Source organism: Salarias fasciatus, chromosome 23 (assembly GCF_902148845.1).
Source record: "Salarias fasciatus chromosome 23, fSalaFa1.1, whole genome shotgun sequence".
In the NCBI taxonomy this organism is placed as follows: domain Eukaryota; kingdom Metazoa; phylum Chordata; class Actinopteri; order Blenniiformes; family Blenniidae; genus Salarias; species Salarias fasciatus.
Genome location: NC_043766.1, coordinates 22,484,949 through 22,506,780, shown reverse-complemented (window position 1 = coordinate 22,506,780; position 21,832 = coordinate 22,484,949). Strand labels below are relative to the sequence as shown.

The window sequence follows — 21,832 nt, the reverse complement described above, 5'->3', positions numbered from 1 at the left end:
CGGTCTGGGGGATGTATCCTGCCAATACACATAGTTTGCTGGGAGTGCCCCACAACCCTGCTCAGGATAAAGTTGTCTAGTAAACGAATGATCAGGCACTACACAAACTGCTGTTTTTTGTAAAAAAGCTTTTGAAGCAACGTTTTTTTTTTACACACAGAGCATACAATTCTTCACCAGCGTTTGACTTAGTACTAGTAGTACTATTAGTAGTAAGAAGGTTTTCATTTGGACTGGCAATTTTTATGTACCATTTCATCACTTTTATTATATTCCTTCTTCTACGTTATCTTATGTAGCATAACTTTATCATGTCACCAATACAGTAATTAATAATTATTCGACTGAAACTGGACCACTCTGAGTGGGTCTATCGCTCTTCGTGTGGCCACGCCCACAACCCTACGTCATGCGTACGTGCTGATCGGGGTGTGTGCGTGAGGTGCAAATAGAGGACGACCAACTCCATCGTCTCAGTCGACCGTCCAGTTTTCAGCTCAACCCGGTCGAAGTTGGTAAGCCCAGGAGGGAGACGGTTCTGCCGAGCGCCGCTGACAGCCCGTTGGTTCGACGGTCCAGTAAATCCTCCGCCTCCGCCATGAAGTTACTGTGGGCTGTCGGCGCCCTTCTGCTGAGCTGTTGGCGAGCGAATGCGTCCACAGGTAAGAAATTAGCGTCAGCCATGTTTATTACAGCGTGTAGACTTTGCCCTGACGTTTTAAAATGTTAATTCACGATCTTGCTGTGTTACAGTGAACATAGTTAAGGCCTTCGACGGTCCATAGGTTTGTGGTGATGTTGCTCAAAAATGGAACATCTGTCACCGCTTGAAACAGACGTATGTTGTCGCGAGCTCATCGAGCCGCTACTGCTAGCCTCACAGTTTGCTAATTTGCGGTGTAAAACGCTGTCGCCTCGTTTCGTGACTGCAGTATTGTCGCGTTAAGGTTGGATTGTTTACAGATCCGTGATTTGGTTGTGTTAGGTAAATGTATCTAGGTTTTAATCAAATCTTTAGACTACTGCTGTCACGTGAGCGTCTATGTCGATTTGCAATCTTTTTTATTTTTTTGTTTTTGTGTTGCCGTCCGGTAGTGGTTACTGCCGGAATCTCAACCAATGGAAATCGCTGTTGCGTAACGTTTGAAATGCTTGTCAAACCTTTTTTAGTTAGCTATTTAAATTAACCCAGGTCATAGTCTCAGAAGCCGGAATCCCCACTGAAAAAAAACGTCGACATGTTCAGCTTGCCTTTGCTACATAGCCGGTAGCGTGATCGTGCTAAATGGGCCCGACAGTTTCCATTTGATCGACCTGCTGACTAGAATCAGATTTGTGTGTTGTTGCCTTTCCTGGACATCATTTAGAACCGTGTGTCTTAATTTAGGAGGCATTTTGAACGGTTGCAAAAAACATTCATACAAAATAGAAGACAGATCAAATAATCGCTTTCATAATCATATCCTCAATTCAGTATTTACACTGACAGTTATGAATGTAGGGTCTTGCAACGATGAGCAATTTTCTTACCAATACTGAATCACTGGAAATTGGTTTAAGATAAATTTCCTAGTACATACCGTTACACTATGCATTACATGATTATAGGATTTGGCCCCAGTGTTTTGCTGTTATGATCCTAGGAGGGCCCCTACCCTGTATGGGCTAGATGTTTTCCTGCTCCAACACACGTGATGCAGAAGATTTCTCAGCTCTGCAGAGGCCTGGGAACTCTCCAGCCATCTGAATCTCCTGTGTGGGAGAAGGGAGACATTCAATACTCGAAAGTCAGGGACTCCCTTCGAGCAGGGTTAGAAAATACTCTTTTAGGGCAGCATACACTCGTTTTTACTTGGTGTCTTGTGTAATGATAAAACCAACAATAGGTATAATTGGAAGCAGGGAGGTGGCACAATGTGCACTGTAGTCAAGCTTGTATGAGGAGCTTTGTGCCATTTGTTGTGTGGTGGGGTTTTTTTTCCGTCAGTAGGTCTTGGGTTGATCATGAGTAAAATTAAATTTCCCTGTAATTTCAGCCTCTTCCTTAGTTAACCTTTGCCCAGGAAAAGGTAGATGACTGGCAAAATTGGTAAAAATGGCTAATATGATTGTGAAAAGCAGCCAAATAGAAAACTAGAAGTCCACTACACTGCACATTGTGTGCTTGATTTTGAGTTGTCATTTGGTAAATGGGTGACTACAGACTCATTTTGTTAGTGAGCACTATTTAAAGACCATAGCTGCTTAATATGCTCTCACTTAAATCATCCTTTCATGATGAAAGCCTGCTGTCTGACTTTTTAGCCTTTTTTCCTCCCACCTGAGAGAATAAACATCGTTTTAATAATGGTCGTAAATCTCTGGCAGGCGATCAGAGCTGAATCATTAAGGTGGATAGAGTGGGTTAGAAATTCGCTTTCCACAACAGGTCATTTATTCAGTGTGCCACTTCTGTCATTGAGCTGGGACCGTTGGCATGCATTTTCTGTTTGAAAGAAAAAATCCCTTGTCTTAGCCTTTTCTTTTCAATGTCAACTTGGTGTGTTTGCAAAGCATTGAAAGTTGCCTCAGAATGATACATTTGAGTCTTTTAAAAGACATGTACCTGTGTGTGAAATCTTTGTAAGACTGATTTTCCTATCAGTTGGCCTGATATTAAAAAAAAAAGTAAAAGACAAACTTTATCTGAAAAAGATTGTAGCACATTCTTTTTCACTAGTATTAGGTCAGAACTGTGCAAGATACAATCTTATCTGTTTTTTTTTGTAAGGTAATCTTTGAACAGTTCTTTTTATGTGTATTGTTGCCATTGACTACATATAAATGTCACATGCTGAGAAGGGAATTTGATCTTTGAAAGCACCACAGCAAATACTTTCTCATGTTATAGAGCAAAAGGTTATAGGCAGTAAGGCATAGTGTCAAAACTCGCATGCTTCACATTTAATCAGAAATGGGACTGGGGCTGTGCCTATATTTAATTCTGAACTTTTGTACAGCATGTGCTATGAAGGTGACCTTTACTAGTGGTGTGGAAGCCATTCCTAGCTGCGAGCATTGCATGCTCCTAGCACACATGTGCAGAGACGAGAGCTCTTGTTGACAACTTCAGTGTTCATGCTGGTTCTACTCTTAACTTCCTATCTACCCATACTTTTTTTAAGCTTCGCTTTAAATACTGACAATCATAAAAACAAGTTTCGTTTACACACAGGAAATGTTAAAGGTGTTTGTTGTAGTCTTAAAAGGGTGGAGGGTGCTTGTGTTTGTGGCAGTTTTTTGTTTTTGTAAGACTGGGCTCTCAGAGGACTAAAAGTCAGCTAATTTTTTCACTGAAGTGTTGACTGGTTGCATAATTCTGCCTTCAACTGAATTTCTGTCTTACACGACTTGGAAAAAGAAATATTTTATGAGTCTACAAGGGATGCATTTGCCGAGCATTTAGGAATCGGATATGGAATTAAATAGAAGCTGGTATCTGATATTTATATTCAACTTTTTTAAAGTGCACTCTGGAATGGTTTCGATTTATAATAAACATAGCAGTTAAAGTGGCTTACTTGTACATTTCTTTACACTCCACTCTCTGTGGACTGAATGACCTTCAAAATTCACGTATTCACGATGTTTAAAAATACATTCACCACTTTTGGAGGATGTGCACACAATGGAACGGTGCCATATTGTTCGGTGCACTTTTATTTGCTCATTGTATTGCTTTTTTTATGTAAACATTATTTTCCTTTAACGCGCCTTACAGCTGCTTTTATGTGCATGTTCTGTTTCATTCATTAATTTCAGGAAAGGCCATTGTTTGCGCTTTCGCTGTTGTGTTGCTATTGTGTGACTATGTCTGTCTAAAGGGATGTCTCTCTGAAGCTTTTTTGCAAACAGCCTCTAGTGTAGGTATGTAAAAGACTGGTTGCCATTTGTGTGCTATGAAAGGCCATTGTGTCCGGTGGTATCCTGGATAACAAACTGTTGTGGCACTCAGTATTGTCAACATTGGTATAAGAACTTCCTGATGGGGTGTACCTAAATTGCACAATATAGGAATATCTTGTTTAGTATTAGTGTATTTCAAGACACTTAGATTTCAGCACAACCTTCAGCTTTCATGATACTATTTCAAGCTTCAAAGGTTCTTCATTGTCATTGTTCTAAAAACAGCAAGAAGCACAGCTTCTCCAACAAATACCCTGTAAAATAAATAGTCTGTCATGAATACAATGACTAGAATTGGTGCTCAGAAAAAGTAAAAATCTGAATCGTTACATTTTTACAGAGCACATTGTATAAATCAGTTAGTCACAGTGCAATGGCGGTGATCGAATCTGCGTGTCTTGTGGCCGTGGTGGGTGGCGAGCAAGTGTTAGTGGTGGGACACTGTTATTGAGGTGTGTTGTGGATTTCACTAGCCAATAGAGACCAACCAGTGAAAAAGTTTTAAATGTTTTTACTGAGTGAATGATTTGTACAAAATTTAAACTGTGTAGTGCAATAACAAATAAGCTCAGACCATCCCTATTTATCCATGTTATTTTATGTTGCATTTTGTTTATCTTAATAGATCAGAGTACCAGGAATGATGAAAACATTTCCCAAACTAATTGGGTGAAAATGTTGCTCTGATCTATGCTTTTTCTTTGTGCTTATTTTCATGTTTTCCATTTCATTTGTTTTATTAACTGTCTTTTTCTTTCTCTTTTCTTTTATGCTTTTCTGTTTTTCCATGCTTGCATCTGATTATTCATTCATCCAATCATCTGGTTTTGGTTTGAACTCATCCCATACCAAATTTGTTTGCAATGTGTTTGCTGTGTTCACCACAAATGGTGCACAGCGGGTTTTATCAAGTCCCCGTTGTCTCAGATGAAGTTGATTAATGATGATGCAGAGCTGCATTGTGAGGTGATAGGAAATCCCATCCCCGAGGTGCAGTGGTGGTTTATAGAGGGTGAAGAGCCCGACGAGACCTTCACCCAACTCTTTGACGGGGCCAGGAATGACCGTGTGCAAATAAATGCCACCTACATAGCGCATGCCACTAGCACCATTCACCTCACTAGCCTCACCCTCAACGACTCGGGCACATACGAGTGCCGCGCTTCCAACGACCCTGACCGCAATGAACTGAAGAAGACGCCAAAAATCAAGTGGATCCGCTCGCAGGCAAACATAATTGTGATTGAAAGTGAGTGGCAGAGGAAGTATGAGGAGACTCCAGTCAGTGTAGCTGGCTGTCCTCTCCTCATTAGTGAAGTCCTGGTCATTCAACTCCTGTTACACTCGACTGCCATGCTTCCCAGCCCAGTATCCCCTCCAACCTGCTTTCCCAAGTACAAACTCTCCCTTTCCCTCCCACAGAAACTCCGAGATTGTCCTGTTGTAGAAAACAAACCTGGTCATTATGCATGGCTGGGCTTCTCCCTTTGTCCTGTTATTACCTGACACAGAGCATGCCTTAAATCTGATGCCTTTTTTTTCCCCTCTCCTTGTTTCAAGGCGTAAGTGCTGTTACAATAGGTTTTATGGCATGTAATACTGGTCATGAGGTTGGATATATGCAAAATGGCTTCTGCAGAAACACTGTATTTCAATCTTAAAAAAAAAAAAAAAATACTTTGGTTCATTAAAGAAAAAATAATAAAAAGGGGTGTCAGATGACATAGTGTTGCTTCTTGGTAGAAATTTTCTTGCATTTCCCTTAATTGATACTAACATTGGCAATACCCCTCTGTTTATGCTTTTAGACTTTTCCTATGGCTTAACCTACAGAGCTGTATGCACAGAAGATGGCAACACAAATTGACAAAGATTTCCAGCCATAGGGTATTTTTCTGCCTTGTGGTCCAGTATTATCTTTAGATGAATTGGTCATTTTCTCCTCTCCACTGAAGCAAGGCTTCTTTATTTTAAATGTTTTCTTTAAGTAATCCTGTTATTAGAATTTAGGCTGATTTTATTAGTTCCCTTTCTTGTTGCTTCTTCTGCATGTATTAAATGATTATCCTCTTTGTCTTTTTTGTACTTCAATATTACCTTTCCTGTTACAAAAAAAAAAAAAAAAAAATAGAACGACCTACCATTTTTTTTCCACTGTGGGTGTGGTAGGTCTCCCCTATCTTGGGGAAGTGCTACACCTTCCTAACACAATTCTGTTCATTTGTACAGGATTTGAATTTGTTTGATTAAAAAAAAGATTAAATTTGTGTAAATTGATTTTCATATTGTAATTCTTGCCATTGTTCAGTTAAGGAAATCTCCGAAGGACTCAGGTTTGCTATTTTATAATTTTTTTTTTTCTTTTTCCAATCAACACTCAGCTGTTTCAATAAAATTGATACATTGGTCTTTTAAACAAGCGAACACTGCTCAGAGTGCAATGATTACAGTGATGCTGTGAGTTATAACCACACATCTTTTCATAAGACTTTTAATTTTTTGCTTGCCATTAAGTGGTAACATTATTCTGTCCCTCTATGTTGCTATGTAGAACCCGCCTCTTTAAGACAGCTGTTGTGTGTTGAAAGGAAAATGTAGAGTTTAAAAGGATGCATATCGCCTTTATATTTTGTCAATTTAATCTAGTGGAAGTTGAAGCATCCACTGACATCTGAACAAACAAGCGTGCCTTTTAATTCCATGCCTAAAATGTCATTTTTTTCCCTCCACCATCTCTTCATCTTAAGCTCCGAATATCTTCACGGAGCCATCTGAGGTCACCAACCAAACCAATGCTGTGCTCAGGTGCAACTTGACAGATACCAGCCTTCCAATCATGGGTTCACAGTGGCTACACAACGGCAAAGTCATTGAAAAGTCAGTGACCACTGATCCCTCGCCACACACGACCCTAAGGTATGTGATCAAAGTCGTCCAACGCAATCTCAGCAGGTCTGTCTTGCAGTTCATGTCTGATGAAACCAAAGACTTTGTGTGGCCCTATTGTAGAGCACAATGCCAAAAAAAGCCAAGTGGTTTTAGAGACAACAATTCAAAACAAAATTACAAGCATTACCAAAAGTGGCTCTTTCATAGTTCTTCGGTAAGGATTTAAATTATCCTACTGTAAGCTGTTCTGTTTAACACAAGTTCATTTGGAAAGTATTCCATGAAGATGGGGCAGCGTGTTTGAAGTCTGTCTTACCCAGTTTGATCAAAACTCTGGCAACAGTCATTTTGATAAAATCCTGGCAGTGCAGACCAAAGTTATTTCTTAACATATGTGGTCAAGTATGACAGAAGCAGCCAGAGAACAGCTCCGTAAACAGCTGCCAGTGTGAAGAAAGGACAGTTTGGGATTGCAACACTTCAGAGTTGTAAAGGTTAAATGGCTTAGGTTCCTGCGCTAGTACACCGAGTTGAAGAGAGCCTAATTTGCTTCATGTGACACACTGTAACCATATATAGTTTGTTACTTTTCTATTATTGACTCATTCATTTTTGGCTTTGAACCTAGTGTTACGGTCATCTCTGTCCTTTCATGCTCTCTTCTTCTCTTTTTGTTTGTGCGTACACTAGGGCTGGACAAAATTTCGATATCAATATATACCGCGGTATATTTTTATTCAATAACGGTGATATGAGTTTTAAACACATTTTCGATGTAGTGCATTACAGTATGCGTTTCACAATCACTAATTGCTGTTCACGGCGCCGCCGATTCAAGCCGAACAGAAAGCACGAAGAGTGATCCTGCACTCGACACGCACACCACAGCTGGCTGTCCTCAGCTCATGCTACAAGCTAAGCTCCACCGCGGCAAGTTTGAGCTCCAAAATGAGTACTGGTGATGTAAACGCAACTGAATAAGCTTCCACAAGCTAATTTGTCCAACAGGATCCAGCTGCAGACCTAAGTCGTGCCACGAATTAGGTATATCATTCACTGAACAGTCCATTAAAGTTAGCAGCAGATGCGGACTTTCGATCTCAATAACTCTTTAACAAAATGTCAGTAACATACAAAGGGCGCCTCCATCCCATCGTCGTGAGGTGGACTATTTGCTACAAGCTCATTTTCATTAAAAGTATCTGTCTATCAAGTGTCAGAAGCAATATTGTTTTCGATTAGCAGCCGGTGGTGCTGCGGGGTTAAGGGACCGTCTACAATTTACAAGATGCTGCAACAGTGAAGATAAATACCACAAAAAAAAAAAGTACAATTATTCGCTGCAGTGTCACCATAATCACTACAACCTTAAGTAATTATGTACTTAACCTTAATAATTCTGAGCACTTTTATTTTTCTCCCTGGTTGAAGCACCTTTGTTTAAATATATAAGAAAAACTGTGTTGGAGTTTAAAAGTTAAAGCCATTACTATTGAAAATGTGAGTGTATGGCAGTTATTTCAATTCCCTGTCCCAGTAATATTTGTTTGTTGTTGCTCACTCTTTTTTCTGTTTATTGCAGTAATTCTGAGCACTTTAATTTTTCTTTGTGGTTGAAGCACCTTTGTTTGAATCTATAACAATAACATAACTGTATTTAAGTGTAAAGTTAAAGCCATTTATATTGGAAAAAGGTGAAACTTACGTTTATTTGACAGTGATTTCATATTTTTTAAATAAAAGGTGAACATTTAATTTATTGTAGTGTTTTTTATTTCTAAAATGTTATACTGGAGGAGCTTCCTGGATAAATGATTTCTAGTTTTACAGGTAGTACATTATGTGCATGATTCTTAACAGTTTTTATGAGGCTTTTGTATTATTTATATCGATATCGGAATTATATCGTATCGACCGAAATTAAGACCTATATCGTGATAACATTTGTGGCCATATCGTCCAGCCCTAGCGTATATACACACACAGACGCACACGCACACGCACACTCTTTTCCCTCCATGCGTCTCTATGGCTCCCTCCATTAGCAGAGCTAAGGGCGCCATTCAGGCATTCAGCGCTCTCGATTATCAGAGAGATGGACCGTGCCGACGTGCAGCTTTGCCAGTAGTCTTGGCAGCAAGGCTAAGCGCCCCTAGCAGTGTACTCACTTGGCCTGACCTTAATTCCCCATTAGAGAGGGAGAAGGCAGGGCTACACTGGACAGTTGCTACAAACAAAAGTGTGATTGTTGTTCAGGTTGGAAATTTGAAATAATTGTTGATGGAACAAGCCGCTTTAGTTTTACTCTCAGATCTTAAGCATAAACGTGGTGTTTTTGTGGATTTTCTTCTTGGCTAAATTTAAGAGGCCGCTGGTCATAAAATCCAAGAATAAATATGCAGTATTGCAGACAATGGAGTATTTAACTGGCTTCTCTCTCTCTTTTTTTTTTTTTTTTTTTTTTCCTTGCTATAGTTTGGACAAGATCACTCACACCAATGCTGGAAAGTATGAATGTGTGTTCCTGACTAACCCAGAGGTGAAAAAGACGATTGAGGTCAAAGGTAAGTTAATAGATGTTGCAGATGAAATTACCTTTCAATGAGGAGCTCATTCATACTTCTTGGCCTTTTCATGTTGATGTTGTTAGTAATGCATAACTGGGTTTTTCTTCAGGATTGTCCAACTAACCTGTTGAGTCTTAGTTATAGTATGTGTAGTACAAGCCACAGTGGATTTATTTTCTTTAAAAATAAATGAAATTATGTTCACCTTTAAACATAAATTCCGTAATCTTTTTGCTCCATTTAAAATCAACTGGTATGAATCTTCTAAAATACCATTTTTGAGTGATGAAGAGCCGTACCTTGTTGTTAATGTGCTTGTTATGTAACTGTATTGTACAGTTTGGCCGTCAAAAGGTGACAAATTATACTTGTATTAGGAGCTGCTGTGTCATGTGAGCTCTCTGTACGCCTTTCTACTGGCAGTGGTGGGAGAGCTCACTGTTACACTTGCTGTTACAGACTATAAACATTTGAAAATCGCTGATCTTGGTTGTATTTAAATAAATATATGAGATGACTGTTTAGAGTTAGAAATGTGGTCTTTAGACCATCATCTTAAAGGGCGTATCATCTGTTAGATGAACGCAATTCCTGTTTCTGTTTTGTGCTGACAATGAAGGTCTCCTTCACAACATGGTCTTAATGTGGTTGTTTTAGTTCACAACTTAATGTTAGACATAATATGATGCTATCTAACTGAATCGTCACAGCAGTTATATTAACGGTATGCATAGAGTTAAACATCTGGTGACGGCAGTCTGAGTAAAACATATTTTTGGGATCTTTGATTTCCTCTTTTGCTCACTCTGTAAGGGAAGTAGCAGATAAATGATGTCACGTTTACATGGATCCTGTGACAACCATTTTGTGCAATAATTGGATAATGAATAGATTACGATGTAAGGAGAGTTTTGAAAGCTAAGATCTGTTTTTAATATTGCCTGCCTTGCTCTGTTCATTCTTTACAATTATCAAAAAGAAAATCTAACTTCAATTGTTTTTTTGTTTTTTTTTGTTTTGTTTTGTTTTGTTTTTTTGCAGCAATCCCCCATGTCTCTGCCTACAAGCACTCTGAACATGGCAATGAGAAGGACAAAGGCGTGATGGTCTGCGTGGGCCATGGTTATCCCCTGCCCACTGACTGGGTGTGGTTCAAAGAAGTAGATGGTGCTCGACAGCAGGTGTGTTTCCATTAGAACATGATACAGTCACTCAAACAAGACTTGCTATTGCTTTTAGATCTGTTAGACTTTCTTTACTTAGGGTGTTTTTTCTTCTCCCCCTCACCCAATCACATCTAAATCGCTTCCACAGGAGGCCCTAGTTTGCTAAATATCTGAAGTTTTTCCAATGTGATCTCATCTGAAAAGTCACGTTTTATTTGACTTTTATACCATTGAGGTGAACCAGCCGTCGCATATCTACATGGGAGCAGGTGGCGTGCTGCAAGGTCGCATTAAAAATAAAAAGTGGGTGCGGACTTCACAGCATTCACACGTCCTGCACAGAGATCACTGCCGCTGCTCCACATAATCACACGGTTAATGTTTTTCTGATTTTGTCTTGTTGTCACACACACACTGACAAAATTGACACACATGCATATATGTTGCATCAAACATATATGAAACAGCTTTTTGAGACATGTATATAATCGTCAGTCCCCATTGTTCTCAGCCGTTCCCTGTTGGCTTGTTTCAGCATCCTATAACTGGGTTTGTCAAATCTTTGGGTCTTTACTACCCGAGACAATATCACTCTCCACCACTATGACTGACCTGAACATACAGCAGTGGAGGATTACCCCATTGGCTATGGACTTATTTCAACTATACATTTCATGTTCTCTGTTTTGCATTTTGTGCTATTTTTGCAATTTTATATATTTTAAATGACTTTAATGAAAAAATAATACAGTTATGACTTGCCCCTTGACACCCCTAGAGGGAGCTCATGTACCACAGTTTGAGAGCCCTGATTCACACACTCTCTCACTGTCCCCCATCCTAAAACTGTGAAAACATTTTTAATTTTGGCAAATTTGGATTTTGTTTTCACATTCAGTGGTGAGGCTTACCCCATTACCACTGGACCAGTTACATAAATGCTTTATTTAGATATGAATGTCAAGTTTTCCATTTCAAATTACAAGATAGCGATGGTGCCTTGTTAATGCAACTTAAATTTTATTCCATATATTCAGAGATTATTTCCTGAATGGCATGCATACACTACACATACCACTCATGATACACTGGCACCACAGTTTGAGAATCCTGGATCTGTTTGACCTTTTCTTGGTTCAGGCAGTGAATCACATCGAGCTTGTTGTTTTTTCTTAGACCTTGTGTTGTTGCTGTTACATGAAACTTGGCTTTATACCTGGGAACTGAACACCAAATACAAGATTTCCTAACTTTTTTAGAAATACCCAGCATGTTGCATGGGATGTTTTCTTTTGTTTGCAGGTCACTGCAGGGCAAGTCTGGAAAATATCACATTTGAATTATGCAAACCTCCTTGCAATTACAAAAAAAAAAAATCAGAATGGAGTTATTAAGGCTTGTAATGTGAACGTAGCTGTAGTGAATGATTATGCAGCCAAGTTGTATTGTCTGTATCACTAAATCACTACCTGAAACAATCCACAGCTTGAAAGCAATGGCACCTCTGGAAAATATATGATCAAAACTACCCCCAACAACACCACTCTGACCATCAATGACCTGAGCATCCAGAACGACATCGGTGACTACGTCTGCTCTGGCGACAACGGCCTCGGCACACACAGCGACACAATCCACCTGCGTGTCCGCAGCCGCCTGGCCGCTCTCTGGCCTTTCCTTGGCATCGTGGCGGAGGTCATTGTCCTTGTGACCATCATCTTCATCTACGAGAAGAGGAGAAAGCCCGATGAAGTCAATGACGGTACATTTAACCACACCACCGTGCTCTGAACATGTGTTTACGTTGAAATTTGTGATGAAATGCTGACTTGTGGAGTCAAGGAATCTGCGGGGTTACAACAGTTCCAATATGCCCCAGTGTTTGTGGTTTTCCCAGATTTTTTTTTTTTTTTTTTTTTTCCTTTGTACATTTCAGCTGGCGCGTCCTGTTTACTCTTATCTACGTGAAGTATAGCCTAAACCCAACTTCACAATGAAAACTCTCTCATGGTGTAGTGGAACAATTTTATTGACAGAACTCTCACTTGACAGTTTTAGATTCCAAAGCAAAGGGAGAATTTTTGGTTGTTACTAATTTACGATTTTTTGTTGTTTCAGCATATATTTCTTTTTCAGTTTGTTGCCAAAATAGTTTGACAGATCTTCACTTAAACCTTGGATAGAAAAAACACAAATCATCCAGCCAGTTAATTCTCTTGTCAGTGTGACAAATCATTCAATTTCTGCAGAATGTAGACGTACAACAAACTGCAGTAAATTTCCTGCGGTTAAATGTTTTTGCAAGGCATTGAAATGAAGTGAGGCGATGTCTAGTCTGGAGCAGTCTGTTTGTCAACGTAAATTCATAAAGCTTTTGGCAATTTATAATATGCGGACTTGAATCAAAAATCAGATGTTGGTTTCCGTCTGTGATAGAACCTTTTCTTTTATTTACATTTTTACTTCTCTGTTCGCTGCTGAATTTGCATTTTGGTAAGTGAACAAAACTGCATGTCAGACTGAAGTGGTTGAACTGAGATGACCGTGTGGAGAAAGCTATGGGAGTCTGAATGAGCTGCTTTCATAGGAACCACTTCTAAGAGGAATGTGCTCAAAGATTTGGTCACTCTTTCACTGGCCCTGATACTGAACGCAGCAATCGTCAATGATTTCATTTCATGTCATTTTCATGGTCTTTAAAATCATCAGATTAAGCCAATGAAAGAGTCAAATGAGACACCTGAACCAGTGTAATGGTTCGACTTGAAAATTGGCAGGTTGAAAAGAGGTTTCAGTGGTCTGTCTGCATGCTTTCTGCATCTTGTACTCTATGCATGAGCAATAAAAGGCAACCTCTTCTCAAAATTAGCCTATCATTTGTCCTATTCATCATTCAGCGACACAGGTAGCGTACTTTTGCCTTCTCCTGTGAATATATGCTCTTGCTCGAATGTTGGTTCTGCCACAATACGTGCCAGGTTGTGAATTTAACTCGGCCTGTTTACAGTTGTGTGCCGTTCTTGTTTGTAAATACAGCCACTGCAGTGTTACTTGGATGTCCTTTGCTTGTACTGCATGTTATGTGATGCTGAAGGGTGACTCGGGACAGGACGTAAAGTTTCTGTCAGAAATTTCAGCTGATTCAGCACATGCTAGTTGAGGTGATGTTATTCAGTAATTTTTTTTTCTTTTGACAAACAATTTCACGGAATAATTTAGTAGATGGATGTAAATGTATTGTTGATGGTCAGGAATGCAGCAGGCAGGCATGCTTCCATGGGTTGGACTGGCTCATAACCTCATTACAGTCATGTTACAGAGGACGCCACATGGTACATGTTACAACATTTGCTTCGCTCACGTGGGGAGAGGGAGCGGCATGCAATTAGAGTCACACTTCAAATCAGCTTTTAACTGATTATGTTGGTTTTTTTTCTCTCTCCCTTTGTGAAAATGCGTTTTCACCGATGGTTTGCTGCTCTCCAGATGACGACTCAGGATCTGCTCCTCTGTAAGTTCACTCCACAGTTCATGGCTTTTTCTGACTTTGCCCGCTGTTCCAGAGCTCACGTTGCGCTGTGTTTTTTAGGAAGAGCAATTCTACTTCAAACCACAAAGACAAGAATGTGAGGCAAAGGAATTCTAACTAGAAGCTGAAGAGGTGAGTCAGATCTTCTTTTAACGTCCCCCCAATGAACGAGACGGTGAATGCAGTGTTAACCCTTTCCCCTTTTTTTTTTTTTCCCCTCTCTCAGACGGACGGGTCACAGGCAGTCCAGGATTCAGCTCTTGAGTGGCACATTATACTGTGCACCCTGCAATTTTAAGTACCTTTTATGTGCTTGGGTGTTAATGTTTTAATAAACTGATTTCCTCTCCTTTTATTTTCTTCTTATTATTCTCCACATTGTGCAGCCACAAAATTATAGTGTGAACTACTTTCTGCTTGAGGCCGCGGGGCAAATATTGCATGAGTTTAAATGCTGTTCTAGAAAAGTGTGTGTTGTTGAATCACTAGAAAGTTCACGTGAGGAATGCTTAGTTTGTGATCATTTTCTGTTGATGCTGATGCTTCCTACACTGACCTGTCTATGCTTTTTTTTTTTTTTTTCATCCACAAACAAATTTTTGAAGGACCAAGTGCAGGAGATGTAACTGTTGCTTCTTTTGGATGCAACTTTAATATTGTGCACTGATGTTGAAAAACTGCAGATTGATAGGTTTTTTTTTGTTTGTTTTTCTTTTTGCTTTTCACTCATTGTGATCTGACACATTTTTGTGAGATGGTTGGACTGTCATCTGTTTTCTTCACTGTGTAGATGATACCGAAGCCATATGTACCATTTTAACCTGAGTAGTGTTGTGATTGGATGTTACCACTTCAGAGTTACACTAATAATGACCTGGCCAGGAGTGTGTAAGTTGTTGTACCTTCCAGCTACTTGGAAAACCATCTCTTGTACAACGTGCACAGACTGAATAAAGGTATTTAAATTTATGTGTGCTTCACTTGCTTTATTCACCTACTCCTCTTACAGATTTTGCTTTTATTGGGGGGAGGGTGGGCCAAAGTCGTTTAGTACTGCCACCTTCTGAGTCCCAAGAACTTTTAAATATGATCCTGAATGCTTTAATGTTGTACAGCCCTCAGACTGTGACATCTAAACTACAAACAAAAACAATTGGTTTTGTTTTTCACAAAAATTTATTTGAATGACTAAATCTTGGTCCAATGTCTGGCCTTGGTTGTCTCAGTTTTTCCAGCACAAAAGATCATCAGGGGTTTTTCTTTCTTTCTTTTTTTTTTTTTTTTTTTTTGGGGGGGGGGGGCGGCTGTGATTACAAAAGACATTGCCAAACAGATTCAGTCATGTTGTCATTTACAATATTTAAGGGTCATTGAGAAACAGGTCAACAGGGGGGTTATTAAACACCCCTTGAAAATTCATTTTCAAGGGTAAAATTTGACTTAAGTAAAGTTCGCTGTCATCTTTGCATTGGCATTGAAAATTCCCATGTCAGTAAAAAAAAAAGATGGTGGGGCTGGGAGGTGATGGCAGAAAAAGACATGCTGAATTAAATTTTATTTTTAAAGGTTTTGAGAACAGATGATCACTGACTGAATCCATGCAGTGTAAGAGCTTGGTTAATGAGTTTCACTTTGAGGTTGTGCAATGCCCACTTTTGTCCAGAAGGTGGAGCCATGTGATCAGAACCGAGGACACTTCAGGAGAGCTCAGCCTCGGAAAGGCAACAGGCAGAAGCTTCATACCCTCTGGTGAAATAAACCCAGTTCTGTTATATTTGCTTCTCAGCTCACAACGGCAACACGAACTATTGACTCGTGCTTTTGAGGTTTTTGCTATTTTAATGATTAAATGTCAGAACGACCTGGTGTTGTGACCTTAATTGGTCATCTTAACCCCGTCGCTTCTTGTCCACTACAGGTAAGTCTCCAGTGAGTCATGCATGTTTGTGTTTTAAAACATCCAGAGGGTTAATGCTATCGACATGGTCAGATGGGTGAGCCCATGCATGGAAAAAGTGCATGTCATTTTGTTTCTGTGTTGAGCCAGCTGTCACGCCAAAGTGCTTTAAAGAGGAAGCGCAGAGCTCCTGTGCCTGGAACTTCACTCTTTCCCCGCCGCCGCCCAGTCTGCAGCTTCAAGGAGAATCTGTCTTTATCTGCCAGACGAGGAGGAGGAGGAGGACAGCGAAGACGACTCCAAAACTGAATAAATAAATAAATAAATAAATAAAAAACCTCGATCACTCCAAGTGGCCACTTGGACTGTTGGCGCTGATCATGTGAGAAGCGGAGGAACCAAGATGAAGAAATTTACGCCAGGAGGCGGAGTCGCGTGCATTGCGCGCAAAAACTCTGACAACAATGAGCGCCGGCTGCTGCCAGATGAGGGCTGTGCTGCTTCCTGTGCCAGTGGCAGCCCTGCCTCTGCTCTGCGGCGCCACAGGCATGCAGCTGCCGACCGGGGCGGCTCAGAGTCAGACCACCGGAGCACAGGGGACGCGGCGGTCTCAGAGCCGGGCTTGAGGGGAGAGGCGGCCATCGGTATGATATGCAACAAAAACGGAGACTGTAGAAGGGACCCGACCAGTTCAGGGAGCCTCTCTTCTCTCATCTCAAGACAGGAGAAGCAGGCAGATGGAGAAGTAGCTGCGGAAGAGGACCGGGAACTGGCTGCGGGCATGGACGGCTCTGTCGATTCAGCGGGGTCCCTCACACAGGGGCCCGGGGCCGAGGTCAAGACCGCGGCAGAGAAAAAGGACTCCAGAGTTTCTTTCTCTAACGCCCCAACTAGTAAAGGACAGACTCCAAGTCAGCAGTCGAGAAATTCCGTTACCTTCTCCAAAGCAGAGGACGGCTCTCAGATAGTGCCGGACGATGGGGAGTCCAGGGGGAATCAGACCTACATGCAGCGGCAGTTTAGTTCCATGCTTCAGCCCGGAGTTAACAAGTTCTCCCTGCGCATGTTTGGCAGCCAGAAGGCTGTGGAGAAAGAGCAAGAGCGCGTAAAGTCAGCGGGTAATTGGATTATCCACCCATACAGCGACTTCAGGTATGGGTCAAATTGAGTTAGATTCATGAGCTGCTGGACCTGAGTTGGGCTGCATGGAGAGCATGGCATGTCTGCTGTAACTGGTACTGCACACACCTGAGCTTTAATCACAATGAAATAAAGATGGAAATAAATCGTTTTAGATGTTTACTGCGTTTCCAAGGTGAGATGGAACAAAGGCAACAGTAAAGTTCACGAATTAAAAATCTGTTTCGACCAGAGGAGGAAATAGAAGACGCACAAACAGATAAAAACATTTTTCTCAACTTTTAAAACGAATAACATCTGGTCACTCTCAGGACATGTAAGAGTTTAGACAAGTTCTTTTTCTGTACGCAGGAGAAATGTGTTAAATGCATCTTGATTGGTCTTAAAAAAGTTAAAAAACTTTGGGTCTGTTCAGTGGTTTCAGCACCGAGGACAGCTCCCAGAGTCCCCCAATTATTTTAAAAAGTGTTTTTTTTTACAACACTTTAGGAGAAGTGTCAAGAACATTGCCTTGCTTGATACTGGCGTTAAACAACATGCATTTTAACAAGAATTTCTGAAAAACAGCATCTAATTAATAATGATTCAGCAGCACATTTCAGTCACTGAGCTCTTCAGCTGATTAGGCAGAAACAGAAACCTTCACAAGGGATCCAGAAATTTCTATCACGGAATAATCTGTCTGCTAATAATGGCACAGCCTGTAAAATACAAGTAAACAGTAAACAAACAGTGCAGCACTTTACAAGTGCATTTCCACACACCTTGTAGCTGAACTATTATGAAATCATTAATAGAGTTCATTCATTTGATAAAGAAAAGCAAGGAGACTTTGTCTCCTTCATAAGCTGCCAAGATATATTAGTTGCTGTTTTTGTGTGAGCATCGTTTATAATTCAATACCTTGGAGAATGGACTGTAGATTCTAGTTTCCAAATGTTTCCAATATTGTTGGCTGTATTAAAGTGGCTTTGAGAAAATGTTACACAATTTTTGTAAGTGTAAAAGTAGTGGAAAAGCAGTTGAGATGTGTGAATGTATCAAACGCTGTTTTTATGCAAAGATAACTGTTCTTTCATTTGCTTCATTCAGACTTGAATCAATGCATGTAGGTTGATACGTCAGAAAAAAAGAAAGAATTCGCTTTAACCGGGATGCACATTGAAATCACCTGCATGTTCCTGTGGTTCAGGATGGTTCACTATTTTTGTGTATGTGTGCATGTGTGTGTGGCCCATGAGGGCATGCTGCTTCACAGTACAGATAAAGTTGGAAATACCACTTGTCATGAATCAAGCTGGATCAGCATCTTTGTTGTGATGTGGCATCTATAGCGAAAAGCACCACTGTGAGGATGTCAGCTTTTAGATATTTTGATTTGGATTCTATGTTTGGACTTTATGTCATGCCCTCATAAGTTTTCATAGTGTGTAATTGTTTGGATTTCAGATTGAAACAGGGTATATGAAGTAAGTTGCTTGCATGTTTGTGCATTTTGTGAATGAAGAGCTAAACTGTCAAGTATGCATTCATATTTTCTGTGATTATAACAGGTTCTACTGGGACTTCTCTATGCTGATGTTCATGGTGGGAAACCTCATCATCATCCCTGTGGGCATCACCTTCTTTAAGGATGAGACAACCACACCCTGGATCATCTTCAATGTGGTGTCTGACACCTTCTTCTTAATGGACCTTGTGCTCAACTTCAGAACAGGCATCGTGTTTGAGGACAACACAGAGATCATCCTCGACCCCAAAAAGATCAAAAAGAAGTACTTGAAGAGCTGGTTTGTGGTGGACTTTGTTTCCTCTATACCTGTGGATTATATCTTCCTCATCGTTGAGAAGGGGATCGACTCAGAGGTCTACAAAACCGCCCGGGCGCTCCGCATCGTCCGCTTCACAAAGATTCTCAGTCTGCTGCGCCTGCTGAGGCTGTCCCGACTCATCCGATACATCCACCAGTGGGAGGAGGTACACTGATTTTTACAATTTATATTACTTTAACTATTAAAGCTACATTTGGATAAACAATAGTAAATAGTAAATGATCAAACACCTGTCCCTGAACAGAAAGGAGTGTTACTGATAAGTGACAAACACAGCACTCTGTGAACAGTGGGATATGCATAGTACTCCATTGTTACAGGATGTATCCTTTATGTCACCAATGACAGTTTTTGCATTTTATTCATTTATTTTTTTTTAAAATGGATTCATCAGTATAGCTGATAAAAATGCAACATGGACATTGATGAATGATCAGCTAGTGTAGTTTTGAAGCACACCGTTAACAGTTTTTTCATTAACAGGTAAATGCATTATTATATTAAAAAAAAACTTTCTCCTTTTTATGTAAAAGCTGATTAAAACCCTTCTGTAGACTGCTGTCGCCAGTGTCTTTGCAGTTCAAGTAATTGTCAAATTATTTTTAAACTCACACATTTAAGTCTAATGCTTAAGATAACTCATGCATTTGAGGGAAGCTGTTGCCCTAACTGATGATATTCTTGAGCGTTAGGTTTACAGGGATGTTTGAGACTGTAAGTGTAATGCCATGTGCCTCAAAAAGCCTGCAGAAGTCAGTCAACAGTTTGCAAAATGTTATTGTTGCGAACATTGAAGCATATGTTACACACAAGAGTGTGACTTAATGTGGATATATGTTATTTTTTTAACCTTTATATATATATTTTAATGGTTTTTCAGCTGTTCTGTGCCTGCTAAACATATCTTTACAAGTTAGTACTAGCATAAAGATGAAAATACAACATCATATACAGCCAGATATGTCAGTTCAAACATTTTATTTTCACTAAACATGTTGAAAATCAAAATGATTAGCTGATGAAAAGCCAACAAAATCATTTAAGGAATATATGTAGAGTGGATTAATCTTTTTTTGTCAATTACCTTTAGCTTGGGCACTCTCTGTCCCTGATCTAAAAATATGTTTTCAGGCTTCTAAATATGTTTATATGACATAGTTTTATATATTGTGCAGATGGAATCGCAGTGTTGGAATGTATTTATGGGAATTCAAAAAAACTTACAGCTTATTTTATTTCCCTCTAAGTCATTATGTCTACATTATCATTTCTTATTTTTTGAAAATGTTCAGAATTTTTATGACAGACTTTATGAATTGAAGGAATTCTATCAAAGAACTCATTATCACCACTTCACACACACGCACACACACACACACACACACACACACACACACACACACACACACACACACACACACACACACACACACACACACACAGAGCTGTAGCCAGAATCATATCATCACAGACTGCTGTACCATGCAGTTTGGATAATATGGTCAGATAAGGAGTCACATCAATAAATAACACAATATCATAGTGTAGTGCAGTGAATTTCCAAACAGTTCTGTTTGTCAAATATCCCTCGTCTTAATGTTATCCTGACACACAGCAATTCTGTTTTTCAATGTTTTATTGCAGTCTAACTGGAAACTGAATTGCAGTGCATGATAACACAGCTTAGCTATGCAGTTACAGTCTCAGAAAAATTGATTTGGATCCGTGGGAAAGGGGAAAAAAAAAAACATTTTCAGGAGAATGAAGGCAAACACTGGATTGATTTTCTTCGTATCAGAAACGAGCATTTCCCTACTTTTCTAAGTAATGGTTTTGATGTGGGATTTCAACCAATTAAGGCATCAAATGGTGGAAAATTGATATAGACAGACTAGATAATGCAACCACTCATGCTTCTCTAATTGCATTACACACCAGGAAATAGTGTTCTCCCATAGATAGATGCATTAGAATCCATCATATGCCACCATGATGCATAAACACAGTTCTGCTGCGGTCCACTCTGTGCATGTGCTCTTCGTCTCTGTATGAAATGATGTTTGTTTTGGAGTTTTTTTCTTTCGACTTGCTATCTACCAATCAAATGTGTGTCTCTCACTCTGAAAATAACCACTGCTCTTCTGATTACTGAGTAGTAATTTGAGCTCTTCAAAAACCCTAATCACTGATTCAAACACACACACAACCAAATGCTCCTCAGCTTTCACTCAGCCCTGTCCTGATCCTCTTAGTTCAGCTGAGCTCTGCTCTGCTCAGCTCGATCCCTACGTGCCTGGCCATGTTTCTCTTCTGCCCAGCTTAGCTCGGCTCAAACTAAAGTCCATCCGCTGCACTGGGGTTTCCTAAAAGATGGTCTTATGATTCATTGTGATTTCACTACATTACTCAGCTGTAGGATGGCACCGGGGCGACCGCAAGGACACGACCGCGTCTACAACTAATGAGGACTGGACATGTTAACAATAATTATTTGTCGTAAGCCACAGATTAGTTGATGTTTGGGTTTGTTGTGTAGCTGGTATAGGGGCAGAGATCAGTTACTGGAAGATATCAGTGCAATTAGCTAAAGCAAGAAGTCGGTGCTGTTGTGTTTTTCATGTGGTAGATATTGGCGAATGTGCATCAGACCATAAACACAGGAGTCAGGGTTTGGTGGCAGAGCTAATATTTGTCTCATTCACTGTTTTTTCTCTAAATGCATTTGACCACGTGTAACTGGAATGAGTGGGAAATAGTTTATCTGTGTTTTTCAGGCTGTGACTTGTGGTCACAGTGATATGCTTTGACCCAGATTGTGGTCTGACAGTGACACATGGCCAGGTGCTGTTCTGGTGTCGAGGGGAACA

At 40.1% G+C, this 21,832-nt stretch overlaps 2 protein-coding genes across 3 annotated transcripts in view; both read left to right on the top strand.

The window, feature by feature from the left end:
- The first annotated feature begins 423 nt into the window (after nt 1-423).
- Nucleotides 424-20,528, top strand: bsg (basigin). 2 transcript variants are annotated; one of them, XM_030082438.1, is made up of 10 exons: nt 424-662; nt 4,844-5,194; nt 6,693-6,861; nt 9,310-9,398; nt 10,443-10,585; nt 12,050-12,329; nt 14,054-14,078; nt 14,157-14,232; nt 16,087-16,090; nt 20,519-20,528. In XM_030082438.1, the coding sequence occupies exons 1-8, from the start codon at nt 599-601 to the stop codon at nt 14,215-14,217; spliced, it is 1,182 nt and encodes a 393-aa protein (XP_029938298.1). In that variant the 5' UTR covers nt 424-598; the 3' UTR covers nt 14,218-14,232; nt 16,087-16,090; nt 20,519-20,528. The 2 variants fall into 2 exon arrangements, with proteins under 2 accessions (XP_029938298.1, XP_029938299.1); XM_030082439.1 differs by lacking the exons at nt 16,087-16,090; nt 20,519-20,528 and adding an exon at nt 14,323-15,065 and having other exon boundaries at nt 426-662; nt 10,443-10,582; nt 12,053-12,329; nt 14,157-14,228.
- Nucleotides 16,527-21,832, top strand: part of hcn2b (hyperpolarization activated cyclic nucleotide-gated potassium channel 2b) — a 37,333-nt gene continuing 32,027 nt past the window's right edge. The window contains exons 1-2 of the mRNA XM_030082437.1: nt 16,527-17,145; nt 18,687-19,110. Of these exons, the coding sequence (XP_029938297.1) occupies nt 16,640-17,145; nt 18,687-19,110 (930 nt within the window). The 5' untranslated portion in view covers nt 16,527-16,639. The remainder of the gene's footprint in view (nt 17,146-18,686; nt 19,111-21,832) is intronic.